The sequence below is a fragment of the Lynx canadensis genome, chromosome B1 (assembly GCF_007474595.2).
Source record: "Lynx canadensis isolate LIC74 chromosome B1, mLynCan4.pri.v2, whole genome shotgun sequence".
Taxonomy (NCBI): Eukaryota; Metazoa; Chordata; class Mammalia; order Carnivora; family Felidae; genus Lynx; species Lynx canadensis.
The window spans coordinates 149,553,344-149,574,391 of record NC_044306.2 but is presented as its reverse complement, the minus strand read 5'-3'; the positions used below and the strand labels follow the sequence as shown (position 1 = coordinate 149,574,391).

Below are 21,048 nucleotides of genomic sequence, written 5' to 3'. Positions count from 1 at the left end.
GTATATTCCAGGTTTGCAGCCAACCCAACACGTCATGGTTTGCCAACCTACTCCAACTACTGAACCTGCAAGAAATTAGTGGAGAGTACAGGCCCTTGTGTTTTCATAAAATGTGTCTCCCAACTTCGTTCGTCATGTTATTTCCCAAGGCTTCAAGGATACTTGATATTTCTCATGTCATGAATCCTATAGAAATAAAGTCATCAATTTAATGAATGCCCAGTGAGCCATGGAATAAGACAATCTTGTTTCCTGCAAGCTAAATTGTAGTACAAAGCTAGAGCAGACTTGTCCTTAAAATTGTCCTATGAGGTAGAAGCCTCTGTTCTATAAGATTAAAGCAAACTGTTGCTGGTATTGTTTTCTTCTTTGGTTTTAAAGGCAAAATGAAGGGGAAAATGTGAATATCAAGGATTTATGTGACACCATATTTAAAATACCACCTATGAGGAAGGTGGAGAGGATAGGAAAATGGGTGAAAGGGAGTGGGAGATATAGGCTTCCAGTTATGGAATGAATAAATCGAAGGGTGCAACACAGAGAATATAATAACTGGTATTGTAATAGTGTTGTATGGTGACAGGAGGTAGCTATACTTGCGGTGAGCATAGCATAACATATAAAGTTGCCCAATCACTATGTTGTACACCTGAATAAAATACACTATGTTGTGTACTTCAATAAAAAATAATAATAATTTAAAAATGAATTGTCACCATCTTATTAAATTTGCTATAATCCATTGTTACTTTCCAAGAAGCTATTGAAAAGGCCAAATGGGAAATCAAATAATGAAACAATCCACTCTCCTAACATCTTTTAGTTTTTTTTTTTAAGTTCATCTATTTATTTTGAGAGAGAGAGAGAGAGAGAGAGAGCAAGTGGGGCAGGGGCAGAGAGAGAGGGAGAGAGAGAAAATCCCAAACAGGCTCTGTACCATCAGCGCAGAGCCAGATGCAGGACTCCATCTCACAAACCATGAGATCATGACCTGAGCCAAAATCAAGTCAGACGCTTAACCAACTGAGCCACCCAGGTGCCCCATCCACATTTTTTACTCTTTAATAGTTGCTGCAATTTCCCCAGAGATGCAAAATCATTATTTTATTATAGAAGAAGTTAGAATGGTTTCTATTCAGTACTTTTTTTACCTTACTACTCCATACATCAGGGAGGTAATATAGGGATTAAACCAGTTTCTAAGTATATCTATTCTAAATATACACTCTGAGCAGAGGACTTACCATTAATGGTTTGGACTAGGTTTGAAGGGAGACAAACTGTGCGGGCAACATCAAGTATTACTTGACTCAAATAAATTTCAATATGAATCACGGATCATCAGGAGATTCTCCATTGTAAACAATGAGTGGTAAGACACAGAATGGATCTCAGAGTCTGGAAGAAGATCAACTATTTCCCTTTTTTTATGTAAGTGCCCAAAACTCATAGATCAAAGACAAGGACTAGGATTGGAAATATGATATTATAGTAAAGTCCCTACAGAACTTTGACTTTTCTTACTTCAAGTGTTACAGATCCATGTTAATTCTTATTCAGAAATTGGGGTGGATCATCACTTTCTGTTGGTAGCTTATCCAAAAATCTGTTTACCAGACATATTCTGTTCACCAAAATTTTTATATTTATATATCAAAAATAACCCTGATGAAATTGCTATTAAATTTTTCCTAGGGATATATTGATTAGCTTCACACAGCCATCACTTCTGGTTTGACCATTTTTCATACAATAATTATCACCACCACCACTTCCTGACTAAATCTCTAAAAATGTTAATTATCTCCTTGCTTCAGGAATTTACCTACTATCACTTTGTTTTGTGACTGGGCTCCTTTCATCTACCTTAAGGTCAGAAATCCAATTTTAATTACTGTGAGGCTCCTAATAGAATGCTCGGTCCACTATAGTTAGGGAAAAAAAACTTATGAAAGTCCATTCTTTCTTTATTATTTTAAATTTATTTTAGAAAGAGAGAGCACACACAAGCGGAGGAGAGGGGCAGAGGGCAGAGAGATAGGGAGAGAGAATCTTAAGTGGACTCCAGTCTCAGTGCTGAGCCCAACGTGGGACTTGATCCCACAACTGTGAGATCACGACCTGAGCCAAAATCAAAAGTCAGACACTCAACTAACTGAGCCACCCAGGCACCCCATAAAAGTCCATTCTTTAAGAAAAAGGTTAAAAAACAGTCATCTATGCATTGTCTGTAGAAATGGGTAAGTGGTAGGTCCTTAGAATTAAGCATATCTATCTATAGATATTTTTTTAATGTTTCCCTTTGTAACATGGTTACCAAACCTTTTAGAACACTGCAGATAACACAAATAAGTGAGAAAAAAAGGTTAGGGGAAAAATGATGCTAATTGTGAACTGAGTATATGTCTTCTTTTGCCACTCCTTCAAATCCATTGTGTGATATATGTCACACAGGCATATATCAAGTGTGACCAGATATTGAGACTCATAAGAGAAACTAGAGATATAAATTTTGTGTAAAATTTTCTGATTTTTAATATGGCCTAGTTTTTTTCTTTTTCTTTTTGGAGAGAGAGAGAGAGAGAGCACAAGTTGGGGAGGGGGTCAGAGAGAGAGTGAAAGAGAAAATCTTAAGCAGACTCCATGTTCAGTGTGAAGCCTGATGTGGGTCTTGATCCCATGACCCTGGGATCATAACCTGAGCCAAAACCTCAGAGTTGGATGTTCAACCAACTGAGACACCTAAGCTCCCTTAGTTTTTTTAAATGCAAAACACACGGTCCCCTTTTCTTTGTTGACCACATTAAGGAAAGAACTTGCTAAGTTTTTTTTATTCTTACTGACAGGCCATATGAAGGATGAAGCAACAGTGAGAAGCAGAAAATTAAGGCCACCATCAGCTATGGTAAACAAAGAAATCATGATTTTATCATGAAAAAGAAACACAGTGAGATCTTCAGGATCATTTAGGAGTTAGGGGTCTAAATCTTTCATATCTCCCAGTACATTTCATTTTTTCCTAATAATTGGTATTTCACTTTCCTAAATTTCACATGAGACCTACAAGCTTGTGAATTTGTGTTATTTTAATTACTATAGACTGAATGTTTGTGTTTACCCTAAATCCATATGTTGAAACCCTAATCTCCAATGTGATGGTAGTTGGAGGAGGGGTCTTTGGAGGCAACTGGGTCATGAGGGTGGAAACTTCATGAGTGAGACTAATGCCCTTATAAGAAAAGATGTGAGAGAGATGAGCTATCTCTCTCTCTGCCATATGAGGATATGGCAAGAAGGTGGCTATCTGCAAGCCAGAAAGACATCCTTCACCAGATTCAGGATCTGCTAGCACCTTGAACTTGAACTCCCAGCCTCCAGAACTGTGAGCAATTTTTTTTTTTATTTTTTAAGCCATTCAGTATATGGTATTTTGTTATGAAGACCTGAACTATAAAAGACCCACTATCATAGAACCATGACATACAGGAATTTTGTTCTGTTTGGTCAGGAATATCATGGTGCCAGTGACATAGGTAAACATTACCTCAAATTAATGAAAAAAAAAGGAATTTATTAGCTCACGTAACTAAAAATTCCAAGAGGGAAGTATAGTTGTATTTAGGAACTTGAAGGTGGTCACTCACCATTTTGTTCATCCTTCACTTTCACTCTTCTTTGGACTGATTTAGTTTGCAGGAGACAAAAAAGACGGTTTGCTCACATCTCAGAGCTTCATGGTTGTTCAGGTCCTACATCTGGAAATGACTACACTGTAGCTTCCCTGAGTATTCACACATCAGCAGAAGAATGTTAATTGGCTCTGCTTGGAACAAGGACCTCTCCCTTTGGGTGTTATGACATTCCTGGCTTGGAATATATCCTCACTTTTTTTTAATGTTTATTTACTTTTGAGTGAGCGCGAGCAGGGGAAATGCAGAGAGAAGGGGAGGGAGGATCCAAAGTGGGCTCCGCAGTGACAGCAGCAAGCCTGATGTGGGGCCCATGAGATCACGACCTAAGCCAAAGTTGGATGCTCAACTGACTGAGACACCAAGACACCCCTATGCTCACTTTTTTTTTCACTAAAATCTTCTTCCTACACACTAAGATACACCAAATTGCAATTGTAGAAGTTGAGAATTAAGTCTCGAACATTCTTCGGGCTTTCATCGTTTAAAAACTTTTTTCTTCCCTGGGGGGGGCTCGATTCCAATGTCTTCCCATTTGCAAACTTTGCTTTCCATAATTTCAGTAATGCAGAAATTTTTCGGTTCTCCATTTTTGAAATAATTCTGTCAAAGCTTTTCAAATAATTTCTGAACAGCAGTAACCAAAATCTGTATGCCTCATTATATTAGTTTCCTGCTATATAACAATGGAACACAAACTAGGTGCCTTAAAATAGCAGAAACTTATCCTCTCCTAGTCTGGAGTCTAGAGGTCTGAAATCAATGCGTGTTGGTATGGCCATGCTTCCTCTGAAGGCCCTGGAGATCCTTCCTTGTCTCTTTCCAGCTTCTGGTGGCTGTTGGCAATCCTTGGCATTCCTTAACTTGTGGCTGCATCTTGTAACTATTTAACCCCAATTTCTGTGTTCATCTTCACACAGCTATATTTCCTCTGTGTATGTCTGTGACCAAGTTTGCCTTTTCTTATAAGAAGAGTTTGCTTGGAAGCAATTATACATTATGTAAATATATGCACCTTAAGTAAATGGATGTGAATAAAGATGCAAAGCAATTCAAGCACCACTTCACTACAAGTTGAAGGCTATTCAGCAGGTATGCTTCATCAGCACAAAAGTTTTCTCCAGAAATACTGTGTATAACACTGATTAATCCCAGTTGGTCTGGATGACTGTATGCTTATCTCTAGAGTCACTGACTGTTGGCCAACACTATGGTATTTAATAACGAAAGGCAAATGATACCATAGAAATATGTCTGTGAGTTGCTTTGGGCAGGATACATCAGCCTGTCAGGATTGTTTAATAATAATTGCATATGGTTTACACCAGGTTTCAGTGGAATCTAGGAGTTGGGGAGTAAAATGGGGCTGGTTTTCAACAGGTATGACTAGTCATGTAGCCAAAATGTGCCTGCAGGACAAGTTTTTTGTAAAAGACCCTCACGACAAGTGGTTTTGAGCTTCCTGGTACTGAGATGCTTTGCACAGCCTCCATTAGTGGTTTAAGATCTGGAGATAAAGCATATCCTGTATCAAGCAGTGGAAGGACAAATAAGTTGCTCCCCAGATCTTGGCACTTTTTCACTGCACATCCTTTCCCTGTGTTGCTGTCTTCTGTTTTTCCCTGTAATAAATCTGTTTTTATTACAGTGGAAACTGAGTCCTCTAAATCCTTTCAGCAATAAAAAACTTCACATGATTATTATGTAATTAACAGAGGCTGCAAAGAACCACACCACTGAATAATATACAGAGGGAAAAAAAACAGGAATTAATCTGCAAGTTCTCTCCCATCTCCTGCATTCCATTTTTCAAATTTCACCACAGTAGGGTCTAAAACACATTTTACAGTATCATTATGCAGCCACTCCATAGCTTTGGAGGAAACCAGGTCTATTGCCATAGAATGAAATGGTATTTAAGTCCAGAGGCAAAGAGGTGATTCTGCACCAGAGAAATCCCCACTTTTAGGGAAAAAGAAGGTAGGCAAGACACTAATAAAGAAATACATGATTTTACATTTAATATACATTTAAATTTTTAAAGCAACAAACAGCCATATAGAAAAGCACACACATCAAAATGTATTGTCACAAAGAACTCAACATCCAGATTAAGGAAAAGAATATCACTAAGCATCTGAGAGCACCACTTAATGTTCCCTATCAAGTTCTGCCTCCCCTCAGATAACTACTATCCTAACTTGTTGCACTAGAAATCAATATTTTGTAGATTCTAATATATAATACTTATGGGGTGTCTATCTACTATCATCCAGTCTTCCTTATATAAAATTCATTCATGTTGTGCCATGTAGTAGTAGTTCATTCATGTTAATTGCAATGTTCCGTTCTTTGTATATCACAATTTATACAAAATAGTGTTGATTCCCATTAGTGTTGATTTGAATTTTGGATATTAAGAACAAGGTGCTAGGAACATTGGGTACATATTTTTAGTGCATATGTATATATATGCATTTTTAGTGTAAATACACACACACACACATATATGTGTATATATATGTATATACATATACATGTACATATACATATACATATATATGTATTTCTGTTGGGTATATACTTAAGAATAAAATCTCTAGTCATAAGATATAAAGATGTTTATCTTTGACAAAGACTGACACAGGTTTCCAAGATGCTCATGCCAGTTTACATTTACATCAACATTGCTTAGCATTCCTATAGTTTGTTTTTTGCCAACACTAGATATGGCCAAATTTCTTTTTTCATTTTAATCATTCTGGTGGCTGTATTGTGATATTGCATGGTAGCTTTTAATTTGTATTTTCCTGAGAACTGGTGATTTTGAGTACCTATTAATATGTTTATTGGCTATTAAGAAACCTTCTTTTGGTGAAGTGCTTATTCAAGTAAGTCTGTTTCCTTTGTACTAGTGTATCACTTTTTTTCTCTTACTGAAATATGCCCAGTGAAATTTGAGCAAGTCAGAGACTGGATCCAGATGAAGAGTTATGCTTGTCCATGCCAGATTTGAGATATTAATTATATAATTAGGTGTGGAGACCAAAAAGGCAAGTTGAGTGCATGAATTTGGAGCTCAGCAAACAATGCTTTTGAAGATGTACATTTAGAAGATTTCAACCTATGGATGGACTTAAAGCCATGGAACTAAACACTATCAGCCAGACTAGGCCTAACCCTTAGGGTACTCCAACCCTTAAAGTTTGGAAAAAGAAATGCCGGAAAGGAGACTACAAAAAAATAAATAAATAAATAAAGGCTAGTGAGTTAAGAAAGAAAGCAAGGGTTTGATGAGTTTAAGATTTCAAATGAAGAGAAGTATGATATTTAAAAAAAAAGCAATGATCAACTCTACTAAACAGCTCTGCGAGGTTGGGTAAAATGAACACAAGAGTAGCAAGAAGAAAGCTGTTGGCAACCTAGGAAAAAAGTGATTTCTAGAGGGACAAAACCTTGACGGGGGCAGGTTAATGAGACCATAACGTATTCAGTATGGATAGTTCTGCTATCATAATTGTCACAGAGTAGTCTAAAGAACTGAGAGGAGTTTGGAGGTATATTGTTACAAGATGGAATTTTCTTTAAAAATGAAAGATATAGCATAAGTTTGACTTACATTTGATCCTTAGGTAAGGAAAACAATTGCTAATGAGTCACTGGGTAAACTAAAGGGGATGGAATTGAGCATACAAGTGTAGTTGTTGGTAAAGGAAAAATTCATTGCAATGAAACAATTACTCTGCAATCAGAGAAAGTGGATATCAGACCTTCATATAAGTCTTACTTTCTTGGGCATTACTGGCCCAAACCATGTAACCCAGCTCATTCTGACTGTGATACTGGCTCTTGCTTCTCTGGTGTAAATGAAGTCAGTAATGTGGAACCATACAGAACAATTATCCTGTAACAGTGCAGTACACTGATCAGATTAAAACTTCATTAAAAACCTTTGAGTTGCCTATTTTACAGATGTGGAAATTGAAGCTCTGAAGGACTAACTTTCACAGCCCCACTTAGCTACCATTAACAGCAGAGCTGTGAATCAGCTTTCTCATTTGAAGTGTTTTTTTTGCTTAGAGTGACTATAAAATTTAACATTCGATGTTGGTTACTTTAGATAGTGAAAGTCACAGGTGTACTAGTTTAACTGGGACACTAGGTGTAAACCAAGACTTTCCAGAACCAAAATAGGGTATGATCACCCTATCCTTTTCTCCACTTTTTGATATTCTTTACCATTCAACTCAAAGCATTCTATTCATTTCAATTTTCCCATGGCTATTTTTAACACCAATAATCCTTGTTTTGTTCTGTTTTATTTTGTTTTGAGAGAAAGAGAGAGAGGGCATGTGTGCTCATGAGCAGGAAAGGAGCAGAGAGAGAGAGAGAGAGAGAGAGAGAGAGAATCCCAAATTGACTCCACTGTCAGGGCAGAGCCTGACAGGGGGCTCAATTTCACAAACCATGAGATCATGACCTGAGCTGAAATCAAGTCTGACACTTAACCAACTGAGCCACCCACTTGCCTCTTAACACCAAAATCTTAAATTAATAACAATCTTAAGGGCAATTAAGGCTTGAAAAATTATAATAAAGACAGGAAAACTTAAATATGCCTAAAGGATTAATTTATTGAAATGACTGGTTAGGAAATAGAGTCTCAAATAACAAGCACAATTCCAGAAACTATTTTTACACATATTTTTCACATACTTATGGTATTTCCAACTCAAAATTAAACTTCTATGGTATTAGTGAATTAAAATTTGGAAAATGTAGAGTTTATGAGCAAATTCAAATTAAGATGAATAACATATAATACATAAATAAATAAAAGAATAAATTTTCATTTTTTCCATGTAGATTCAAAATTATTCACTTTTGGTAACGATGTAAAGATTGAAAGGATGTCACATTTCCAGTTGCAGTCAATTCTGTAGAATATAAAGCAAATATAGAACTAGTTATGTTATATGACATAACTATTCATCCCTCCTCATTTGTAATTTTGGTGTGATTAATTTGTAAGACAAATTTTGTTACAAATGCAAAATATTGAGGCCTACCGAGGAGGCATATAAAATTCTGATATGATTAAATATCAGCTCACTGATACTTAGACTAGACTAGACTAGTCTACCATGATCGCAGAAATATTCATATTTTAAGAATCCCAGAGCTATATTCTCTCCCTTTTTTAAACCTCACACCTGGAAAAATTCATTTTATTTTGATTCATGAATTAAAGGATGATATGTAAATTTTAAGTGAGATAAAACAATTGAAGTTACAACGCTTAAGTTAGAAATGAGAATGAAAGAGATCTTTAAAAAAATCTCAAATATATTCACATAAAAGTAGAAGAAATTGTTTTCAGTTTTTATAAAAATGTTGATAACCAAGCATCAGAATATAGGCACTTGAACACAAACCAGTCAAATCTGTCTATAGCACATAATGAAACTTTTAAATTCTTTGAAATAAAAAAGATACAAAATTTCAAGTCAGTAGATAATGATCAACCATTGAGACATCCATGATGCTTTTATCATTAATAAATAAGTAGGCATATTGATAAAGTTTGTCACTATCTTGGACTTATAAAGTAGAATGAAATATAAAAAGATATTAATGAAAATAATTAGTCTAATCTGCAAACTCCCAAAACTTACCAAAAGTAAGGAGGGGACATTAACTTTGAAATTCTCTTAGACCTTAAAAATTTAAAAAAAAAAAAAATAAAGAAAGCAAAATAATTAAATAAAAAATTCACATTTATGCAAAGAAACAGATTCTTTTCCTAAGAATTCTGAGTGATAAAATAAGCATCTCAATTGTTTACCCTCATATGTACATATATCAAAACAAGATGTGAAAAAATTCTGCACCTGCAGAATAGATGTGCACAAGGAAAACTTCAAAATTGTAGAAAATAATAAGCCTTTTTTATTCCAAGCCCAATCAGATTATCAGATTTAATTCCAGCTTTAATAAACCTTAATCCTCTACCTAAATTCTCAACAGATCGATTAAATCAGAATCTCCAAAATAATTTGTTCCCGATGGTATCTTCTACATCGAAGATCAGAACAATTATATCAGAATCTCTGTGGGTAGGCCTAGACATTGGGATTTTGGAAAGAAACAGTCCTACAGATAGTACTATTGTGTTGCTAGGGTTGAGAATCATTGATCTAAACAATGTGCAGTTTAGATCTATTCATTATTCATTTATTCTTTCATTGTAGAGCTCTCATTTCCTCTATCACCATATTCAGGTCATAAGTGAGACAGCAGAATTATTAAGTTTGGACTTACAATAACGGGATTGTAAGCTGGGGCAGTCACAGGTTGGGCCTCACGGGTGGCATCCTGGTACAGCAGTAGGGTTTGCACGGGCATGTCTCTCTGGAGGTAGGGCACAATTTGCTGGGGAAAAGGCATGACTTTGGGCTGTGGGATGGACAGCAGTGGCTGAGGAGGAAGCATGGTAGTCTGAGGAAGAGGCTGGGGGATCTGGTGCATCAGGGGCTGGAGTAGAGACAGAGGCAGAGGCAGAGGCAGAGGCAAGTGCAGACTTTCAAGATCAGGGAGATTCACGATTTGGCTGTCCAAAGAGGGCACTGCTGGAGATTTCAGAATGGGCATCACTTTGCGTCTGGGAAAGATGGTCTCCTTAACTTTGGGGATTTCCATTATTTCAGGCTGAAGGAAAGGCAGCACCATAGCAGGCTGAGCAAGGGGAAGGATGTTCTGTGGAAGAACAGGGTAAGGAATGGGCTCAGCATAAGGATAGACTAGAGGCTGTGGCTGGAAAACGGGGTGGATTTTATTCTGGCGTTCCTCCTGGAAAGAAGGAAAAGAATCTTTGTTTGAGTCCATGATTCAGCTATAACTGTCATTTATGATGAATTAACCTCCTGTCTTTTGAACACTCATAACTGAGTGAAAAGAGAAAGAAAATCTTTTACTGATCTTGGTTAAGAAATTATTTTCAGTCAGGTGAAGACTACTGAGTAAAACGCTCATTGAGGTATTTCTCATTTACTCCCTTTCATAGGTGAATCCACAGATCAAACTGAAATCAAGTTTTGGAGATTTCAAGACCTGTTTCACCTTTTTCTGAATTGCCTAGATAGCTATCCACTTTGGTCTTCATAAGTATGGACTTTTCAACATAATGTGTTCAAAATACAGCAAATTGTTTTCACATATGAAAGATCTATTTAAAAGACTTAGAGGGATAACTCCAACGTTTATTTGCTGTTGTTGTTTTAATGAAAATGAAATCTTAATTTATGGCTTAATTCAAGGAGTTTCTTACACTAGTCACCTTCTAGCACTACTTCCCTTGGTAGAAGGTAGTTATTTTGAGACTTTCAAGAGGCATCAATTTGTGAATTCATTCCGATTTAAAAATATTTGGTGTAAGTTCCAAACAATACAACTTCACTGATAAAATAGAGAAGATGAAATATTATTATTAGATAAATATGTTACCAAATATGTTACCATATGTAATTTAATTAAATGAAGAATTTTATGTTGTCTAAGAAAATCTTTAATTTTAAGCAAGCTCTACTACTTAATAACTGTGTGATATTGTCAGATAATTGTGTACTCAATTGTTCTGTACCTCACTCCTTTCATCTGTGTAATGGAAATTCTTTGAAGAACTTCACCATTCATAAATGTTAATATAAAACATACAAAATGTTATATAAAATCACTGAATATTCACTGTGTGTCAGCTCATCAAAACTGTGGGGTTATGAATGTTCTTGGTTTACAAATAAGAAAATTAAGTACAGAGAAACTTGAGGCCAAGGGTATACAACTAATAAATGTGTCATATTGCCTTCTTGTTCTCTTTCATCCGAATATCCATCTTGAGACTAAGGGGAACCTAGTTCCCCACTTGAAAATATGAGTAAATCAATAATTACCCTTAGGTTTTGATTCTATACTCTGCATATTAACTCTGAGTTTGAAAAAAGCCATTTATGTCTTAAAAATATATTGACTGTCGGAATTTAACTTCCTCATTGGCATTTATTTTATTATCAGTCTTTAGAGTGAACACATACATATTTTGTGTGTATTAGATTCCATAATAACTTTAGAAATATACTTATCACAAAAAAATTACCTGTCTCTGCTGCTGCTCCTCACGTTTAAGATTCTCAAGTTTCTGCTAGAAACCAAATCACATATAAAGAAATGTTACCACCTATTGGGATGAGCACTGGGTGTTGTATGGAAACCAATTTGTCAATAAATTTCATATAAAAAAAAAAGACTAAAACTAAAAAAAAAAAAAATAAAGAAATGTTACCACCTATAAAAATTAAATGTAGGAAATTTTGAAAATAAGTACACTTAAATATGAAGGTGTTACCTTGTTGATGTGTGTAATAGATTCCTTCAGAAAGATAAAAATAAAATTAGGTTTAGTTTCATGAATGCTTCTTATTTGTCAATACAAATCAGAAAATGATAACATGTAATAGGTTAACATGTACACCTTGTTTGATAGTAGTAAAAACTCAGGATAATTGCTGAAACTTGTATGTTTTGCTGTTCTGCATAAGCTTGTTGTATAAAAGACGTATGAATGCAGTTAAATAAGAAAAGAAAATTAGTGAACATAGTGCAAAAAGAGGTATTTAATAGATGCTAATTTCTCTCTATCACCACACTCCCTTCCTAGGACAACAAATGATCTCTGTCACTCTATCTGAGTCTAAAAGAATCAGATTCATTGATAATATGAATTTTATCTTTTAATTGTTTTAATCATTCTTAGTTGACTTATTATGTTTACACTTCAAATTGATCATAAGAAATAAATATCCCCCCTTAAGGGGTCCGTTAACCTTGTAGAGAGACCACGTATACTATCTAACTAATAGGTAATGACACATCAGGGTAAATACCTACCTGACTCTCCACGCAGATTTAGGACTACACTACCTGTCACTGCCTTTTACTTAATATAGTGACTATTGCATTACAAAATATGTCCATTTGCATGTCTGCTCACACACTATGTTGCAAGCTCTTTTTTATGGACATCCCTGTTTTCAATTTGGACCACAGCTCCTAGTCAACAAATATCAATAAATATCAGAACAGTGAATAAGGCGCTCAATAAATATCAGAACAGTGAATCAGGTCAGTGTAAAAAGAGCTCAAGACAGAAAAAAAAACCTGTACAGTTCATTGAAAAAAAAAGAGGGGGTCACAATGACATAATTTCAAGTAGTCAGCCAACTTAGAAAGTGCTAGTAGGATACTGAATTTTCCAGATGTTTATTCTGTCCATAAACATTTACAATGGAAATTTACTTCAAAACTTATGTCAGAACATAGCTGCATTATTAACCTAACTGTCCTAATGTACCAAATAGAAAGATAACACAGCATTTTACTGTTCCAAGACTGGGAAATTGCCTCTGAAAACATTGTCTTACCTCACTGCTTGAAAGACTTTCCACAGTCTGTAAAGGAAAAGCAAAAAATAAAACAATCAATAACTATTGCAGAATGTTAATAATTTATGGTTGGAAATTTTTTTCTGAATAAAAATATCTTACCTCAGTGGATACAGTGAGTTCTTCCTTCTGTAAAGGAAAAATAAAACACTACTTTGGTTTCCATATGTAACTCATCGCTAAACATTTTTCCTATCTAATTTTTATCTTCTTTATGCAGCTATTTCACAAATTTGAGAAATAAAAAATGCTATATTGAGAGACTTAGAAGGCCATTGTTTTTGTCTTTTATGTTTAGTAACTTTGTTAACATATTTTTTTTTACATGAATCAACAGTTTTTGATGGGCAACAGAAAAAAGTTATTTTCATTTGTTTTAAACACTTTATTATAATTACAAATACATTTACGATTATGATTATTGCCTGATAGTCCATCCTATCATTGTCTTTGGATAGATACAGGTAGAAGTGGACCCAGTGCCCTAAGATAAGAGCTACACGTATTTTATCACTGGAATAAGATATATTTATCTAGGTTGTACATGCACGCCATCATATTTGTGCAATATTATTATTGTCATTTTTATATCTGGTTCTTTTCATTTTGTCTCTTTGCTAATAAGTTCACTTGCTTTTCCCTAAGGAAGCGGTGGCACAGTGATAAAGAAAGCATTTGGCCCAGAATTGTGCCCCTACTGCACACTGCTGAAATACTGGGTGAATGTCAAAACAAATCTGTTGGAATTCTGCTTTATTTGTATTTTAAAAATGTTGTTGATGTTATTCTCTACACATAGGCAGATAGTCCATTGCAATCTTAATTATTTAGACACTTTCTTACCTCTCTTGCAAGAGCAAGAGCCACCAGGCAGGCGAGGATGAGGACCTTCATGGTTATCAAGTCCTGTCAATGGGGAAATGAAGGAATGGTAATAGATTGGTCAATCTACTTTCTTATTTAGCTAGGGTTACTTTTCTGTTAATGAAACTAAAGATAATATGTAATAAAAATATCTGCATTTTAGGGAAAAATACTAATAAAAACTTTATCAAGGTCAAAATCTCCCATGGCTCCTTACTCTTACATATTATTTTTATACTTCATGGCTAACTGTTCAGATTTTCTCAGGTATCACCCCACCCTTCCTCACTCATTTTCATCTCATTCACAGTACTATGGTTTTCTTGTGTTTTTTCGAAAGACAGAAAAAAGTTATAAGTACTAGAAAAAAGTTATAAGTAATTACAGAAACATTTATTAATTGATTCATTTGTTCAAAGATATTTATTTAACACCTTTTATTGCCAGATACTGTCTAAGTGCTGGGATTGTATCAGTGATCAAAATATTAAGATCTCAACCCTGATAGATCCTCAGTTCCATTGGGAGGAAACTGATCAAAGAAAATATATGCAAAGATCGTATTTTAGTTTTTACTTTTTTTTAGTGAACCAAACCATTTCCATGAATATTTGTTTTAATCATATCTCATTTCCAATAAGACTGAGATTTCATTTGAGCATTTCCTTTATTTCCTCCACTCATCCAGATGCTCCATTGATTGGTTTGTTTCTTCTCGATTTATACCCACTACTCAGTCTTCATCCCTACATATCCAATAATGCCTCCTCTCCTTTGTGACACACAACTTTAGAGACAATACACTATGCTTTTTTTCTCCCTGATTTCTTGATGATTTACCAAAGTATCAGATCCTCTTGCCCAATCCCCACTCCAGGCTACCTCTTCTTATAGTACAACATATATGTTAACACTTTTAACCAAAATGTACTAAATGCCTGATTTTGTTGCATTTCTGTAATTTCTTGTACAAAACAATGTTTGTGCTACTAAGATAGCTTGACATACAATCTTCAATCTCAGTTATTTAAACTAAACTTCTGAACTAAAAACATTTCACGAAAAAATTCCCTAATTTATCTGCAAAATATCCTTTCCAACATTTGAAGGCTGAAAATTATTCTCTTTATTCAGGAAAAATATTTTTTTCTAGATATTGCTCATGGGTCTATATAAATCTTCATAATTTTACTTTGCCTAAGAGCACCATAAGTTTCCAAATATTTTTTTTTTTAATTTTCAGGACTCAAAAAAAAAGAATATGGTACTCCATTAGAGATCATTATGTATAGGAAGGATCTCATTTCATTTTCTGTAATTTATAATTAACATTTTATATACCAGTTTTTTAGCCAGAACTTCATTTTGACCAATCTTATTCAAATCTTCTCTTTGTTTTTGTTTCCAAGTCATCTCTGCCCCTTTTAGAATTTTCTTACAAAATAAAACATTTTCTTTCTTTACTTAATTCTGTATTTCATACGCCTATTTTAATAATATTTTGAACTATTATAGACTAAATGATCAACGGGCAAGTTGACTACTCTACATAAGTTTGAGGAACACCCACTTCCTAAAAAGATTTATAAACATCTCAAGTAGTGCACATCCCGAAACAACTCCTGAAGTTTCTTGACTCAATGTGCCACCTCTAAAATTGCTGTTGGATAAAGGTTACCCATTAATTATTCAGATCCCCCTAAAATAATTTAAATATATTTTCTTTTATTGTTGTGGTTAGAAGATTTATTAATTCAAGAAATAGATTTTTTAATGTAGCCTGTGAACTGACTTTGTACCAAAAAAATAGTAATCGTCATTACTACATTTTTTTAGACTCATAGAGCTTATGCAGTCATAATTTTTACCAAATCGTTATAGACATTTCTATCTTTTTAACTTAAGTGTTGGAAATAGTGCCAGTACTACTTTAAATATGCTTATTTGAAAGACTAAATTTTAAGCAATTATTTTCTTCATATATCTCAGCCTACTTTGAAATAAAGGTGAAAAGAGGATATATCAAATTTATATCTGAAATTCTTACCTTTTTCCAAGGTGGAGGACAGGAAGTGAAGGGGAAGCTCAGTGGATGATGGTCTGTCTGCTTCTGTGGTGGCTTATATACTGTATTTAGTGGTATGCTAATTTTGTGGTTTGAGATAAAATCAATAGTGAGCTTCAATTCCAAGTAGTCCACATGATTGGAAAATGATTTCTGCCTATTATCTATACCCAGAAATTTGGGGGATCATCTTAACAAGGGAGCAATTCACAATTCAATAAAGGAAATCTGTCCAGGAAATGTAATTGTCTAATAACTGAAACAATAACTGGAAGACAGTGAGTTTCTGGCCCAATTCACAAGTCATTGTGGATGCAATTAAATCTACTTAGCCCTTGGTGGGTCCTCATGATCTCAATTGTAGGGGAATTCTATATGAACATCAGAGATATTCAGGGTCTTCACAAAGGCCATAATTTCATGCTAACCTGAACAGTTATTAGTGTTTTACGCTGCAGTGGAGAAACTGACAAGATACAAGTCCGTGATGATAGCTTGGTCATGTAAGGCAAACTCCAGGACTACTTGATTTGGGAAAAACAATCATTCACTTCAAACCAATATTCCATACACAAGAGGAATAAAATTTCCTCTGTAATGAAACATCTCAGAAAAAGAATCTATTTGAACAGCTGGTATAGTCAAAATCCTTGGCAAATCTGTTAACAAAAATATTACAAAATGTCATGGAGACTTATTTACCTGATAAATATTGATTACCTTTTTCTATTTCAGGCATAATAATAGCCTTTATTTTTATACTTAGTATCACCCCTAGTCCAGGCACTGTGCATTTTGCAGACATTATCTTGTTTAATCTCTACAAAAGCTTCATGGGGTAGTTCTCCTCTTCACATTTTGATTAAAGAAATGGAGACAACAAAAGATTGAGTAACTTTCTCAAAATAATATTGCTTGTTAATGGCAAAGGTATAATTTAAAACTACTAGATCTGTCTGACTATATTTATTTCTATTTGATCATATGTAGTGCCCATGTTTTAACCCCCTTTATAAATTCTGTTATAAAATTTAGCTATCGGGGTTCCTGGGTGGCTCAGTCTGTTAAAAGTCGGACTTTGGCTCAATTATGATCTTGCGGTTTGTGGGTTTGAGACCAGCATAGGGCTCTGTGCTGATGGTTCAGAGCCTGGAGCCTGCTTCAGATTCTGTGTCTCCCTCTCTCTTTGCCCCTCCCCTGCTTGTGCTCTCTCTCTCTCTCTCAAAAATAAATAAACATAAAAATTTGAATAAATAAATAAAATTTAGCTATGAATGTAGCATATGTGGTTAAATGTGTAGAATTTATTTATGCCTGAATTGGAGAAATGGGGCACTGGAGCTGAGTGTGGACAGGAGGATCTGGTTACTAAAGAGCTGCTATTTTAGTTAGACCTTAAAAGAATAAGTAGAATTTTAAGAATGATTAAATGGGAATAAAGTATTTTGGCTGAAGGAAAGACAGGAGTTTGAAGAGAAAAATACCAATTTTGATAGGTTCTGTACTTCAGGTTACACAGAAGGTATAGAATATAAGTTACCATTGAAGGGGTTTGATGGAGTCAGATCACAATGTCTTTGAATTTCAATCATGCAGTGTGACACAATTCACTAGAAATGAGGGAAGACACTAGATATTTGAAACAAGGAAGAATTGTAAAATTTCTTGAATTTTATAACTTTATAACAATATCTCCAGTAACCAGTAAAGGAGGTTATTACAGTAACATGTTATTACAGTAGTCTAAGACAGACAGTATGACGATGTCAACTAGAAAGATGGTACTGGGTATCTTAGGCAATGAGAAGACAAAAGTGTTGTTAAAATATGAGAAATGTGAGAAATCAGGGAAATGAATAGAATATGCCTGGTGATTGAAAAGTTAGCTCCGTTGTAAACCAAGATAAGAAACCAAGCTGAAATTAGAGGGTTAAATCTTGTACATGAAGCTTGAAGGTGTCCAGAAGGTATTGTCAGTTAAATATGATGCTCAGAGAAGTCATAGGTATAGTCATAAGTACATGTGTTGCCAAGGAAGGCAATAAATGGAGATGAAACAGAAAAAGAGGAAGAGGTCAGATAAAGAAGGACAAAACATCCTGGGCTCCTAAGGATTATGAATTTTATTCTGTAGACAAGGGAGTGGAGAGTAACATTTAGAGAGTAACTACTCCCAGAGTTCAAACACTAACAGCACACATTTATTCAAATAGGACTGCTCAGGTTTTGGGTTCATATTTTTGGCAGTAGGCCAATGTTTGTCAGCTAATGTTTGTGGAAGAACAGAAGATAGAAGGCAGAAAGGAAAGTGAAGCACAGAGAGGAGCAGGGTTTGCACTGCAATAGTCTGAGGCACACCACAAAAGTATTTAATGTGTACCTACTTACAAGAGCAGTCTTCAGATTTCTTTGCCTCTTTAGTGGTTGATGTTCATAATGTAATTGTCTAATTGTATTTAACGCTACTTATTTTTACAGTGTTGTTTTCTTATCATTGCCAACAATAGATATAATCAGGACTTAAGCACAGATAGATGCTTTTTAAAGTGAACAAGTAGAATATAAGCATAACTCTACATGCATTCATATCATGCTACATGTACGAGGGAGGGAAATACTCCTGATTGTCATATATGTTTTATATTGCTTGGAAAACTTAAGTCAACATCTACTGTGTATTGGAATTATTTAGCTAATATTCATTCTAAGATTATGTTCATATTGAACCAGGATGAAGGTGTGGAAAGAAATAATGAAATGTCCCCACTGTCATAGGTCCAAGTGAAAAAGGCCTTGGCTGCCCAGGGTGCCCTTATGTGTTAGTCCTTGGTTGCCAAGGCCATAGGCAAAAATGTGTAATTTCTAAGAAAAGGAATAAAAAAGCAAGCATGCCATACCCACTAAACATTTCCTTTTTATTTTCTCAGCAATATGCTGTACAATAATACAGCATTTTCTTATATATAAGAATTATGCAATAAATACAGCATTTTCTTATAACTCTTCCTCACCAATTTTGAATTACTTTAGTCAGTATAGTTATGGACTCAGATGGACCAGAAAAGTAGGCAAGTGATGAAGGAAATCACTAACAATAGAGAAAGAGGCTTGCCCAAGGGAAAATTGAAAAGCCAGAGATTTAAGATAACACCTGATGCCACTAGCCAGTAAGCATCAGAACACAAGGACAAGTAAGGAGCCAAGTATCATGTGGGCGATCCAAGCCTTCCCAATGCATAATTTAACAATTGCCAGTTACTTAAAGTAAAATGAGAATTTCATCCACTGAAATCTTATGTAGCAACCGTGAGTGAAGAGCAAGCTATAATAAAAACAAGATGTTCTAGGACTATTTGTTATAAACAGAATTTGTTCAGCTAAAGTTCTTTCCTATATTGGGCAATGAATCTGAAATATGCAAGCATGAGATCTGGGTGAGGCACAAAAGTCGATAGCTGAAGCCATGTAAATAACATCCTCAAGAAAGAAAGCAGATCAACAACAACAACAATGACAAGAGGATAAAGAGTACAGTAAAGGGACCAAAAATGTTCAGAAAGTAAGAACTGGGAGAGACTCTAGATATCATTCATATGATATTTTAAATATATTTTACAAACAAGGATACTTAGGATCTGGGAATTTGCATTATTTGCTGAGGATACTACAGCTATTTAGAGATAGAGCTGGTACTAAAAAACTTTTTCCTGAGTAATATTTGAGAAACTGTTTAATAACTTCCAAAACACGGTCAGGGGATGGGGGAAGGAAATAAAATAAATAGTGCAGATTTGTATAATGATCCAGGTTTATGCACAATATAACATATAATTGATTAACCCTGACAATTTATTAGGTAAAAATAGATATCTTAGCATTATTTATTTAGATGGAGTATTTTAATTCTCTCCATGAGATTATTCGAATATAACAAAAAACATATTTAATTGAAATATAGTTATTAAAATGTATTTTAAAAAGTTACTCAAGAATCATAAAATAAGAACAATGTTCTCTAAGCTGGCAGACATCATGGAAGCATAAATCCCAAGGTGCTGATTCACAAAACATATCTTTTTTTTTTTACGAAACATATTCTTAATTCTAATCACTCTTAACTTTACATTCTGGGCAGAATAACTCTTTTTTTTTTTTTTCCTTAAGTTTATTTATTTATTTTTAATTTTTTTTTTCAACGTTTATTTATTTTTGGGACAGAGAGAGACAGAGCATGAACGGGCGAGGGGCAGAGAGAGAGGGAGACACAGAATCGGAAACAGGCTCCAGGCTCTGAGCCATCAGCCCAGAGCCTGACGCGGGGCTCGAACTCACGGAGCGCGAGATCGTGACCTGGCTGAAGTCGGACGCTTAACCGACTGCGCCACCCAGGCGCCCCTATTTATTTATTTTTGAGAGAGAGAGGAGGGGCGGAGTGAAAGGGAGAGAGAGGAGCCTAAACAGGCTCCGCCTTATCAGCTGGAGCCTGACGTTGGGGCTGGATCTCAGGAACTATGATATCATGCATGACCTGAGCCGAAATTCAAGTCAGATGCTTAACCTACTGAGCTACCGGGGCTCCCCTGTTTGTCTGTTACTCTTGAGTAGTTATTCTTGCTCTTAGCAAAGCCAAACACTACACTTGCTCAGTAGACCAACCCCTCCTACTAACTCAAGGAAATAGCATTGCATTCCCATTCTCCACTCTTTGATACATCCTTGCCAACCTTCTGCCATTTTTTTCATCTTAAAAAAGAACACACTCCTTCTCTTGACCCCATTCCTTGGTAACGCTACCCGTTTCTTTCCCGCTTCTTTTCAGGGGTTCGGGGTGTAATTTTTTTTTTAATTTGTCCGTACTTGGTATCTCCAGTTGCTCTTCTCCTTCATCTTTTTTGTTTCCTTATAATCAGACTTTCACATCTACCAGTCCACA

At 35.1% G+C, this 21,048-nt stretch overlaps 1 protein-coding gene across 1 annotated transcript; it reads right to left on the bottom strand.

Annotated features, from left to right (window-relative positions):
* Positions 1 to 5,062: 5,062 nt before the first annotated feature.
* On the bottom strand, positions 5,063 to 14,080 carry CSN2 (casein beta). Its single transcript, XM_030314494.1, has 7 exons — positions 14,030 to 14,080; positions 13,289 to 13,315; positions 13,166 to 13,192; positions 12,091 to 12,114; positions 11,842 to 11,886; positions 10,011 to 10,538; positions 5,063 to 5,359 (listed from the first exon to the last, which is right to left on the bottom strand). The coding sequence occupies exons 1-7, from the start codon at positions 14,078 to 14,080 to the stop codon at positions 5,063 to 5,065; spliced, it is 999 nt and encodes a 332-aa protein (XP_030170354.1).
* Positions 14,081 to 21,048: the final 6,968 nt, after the last annotated feature.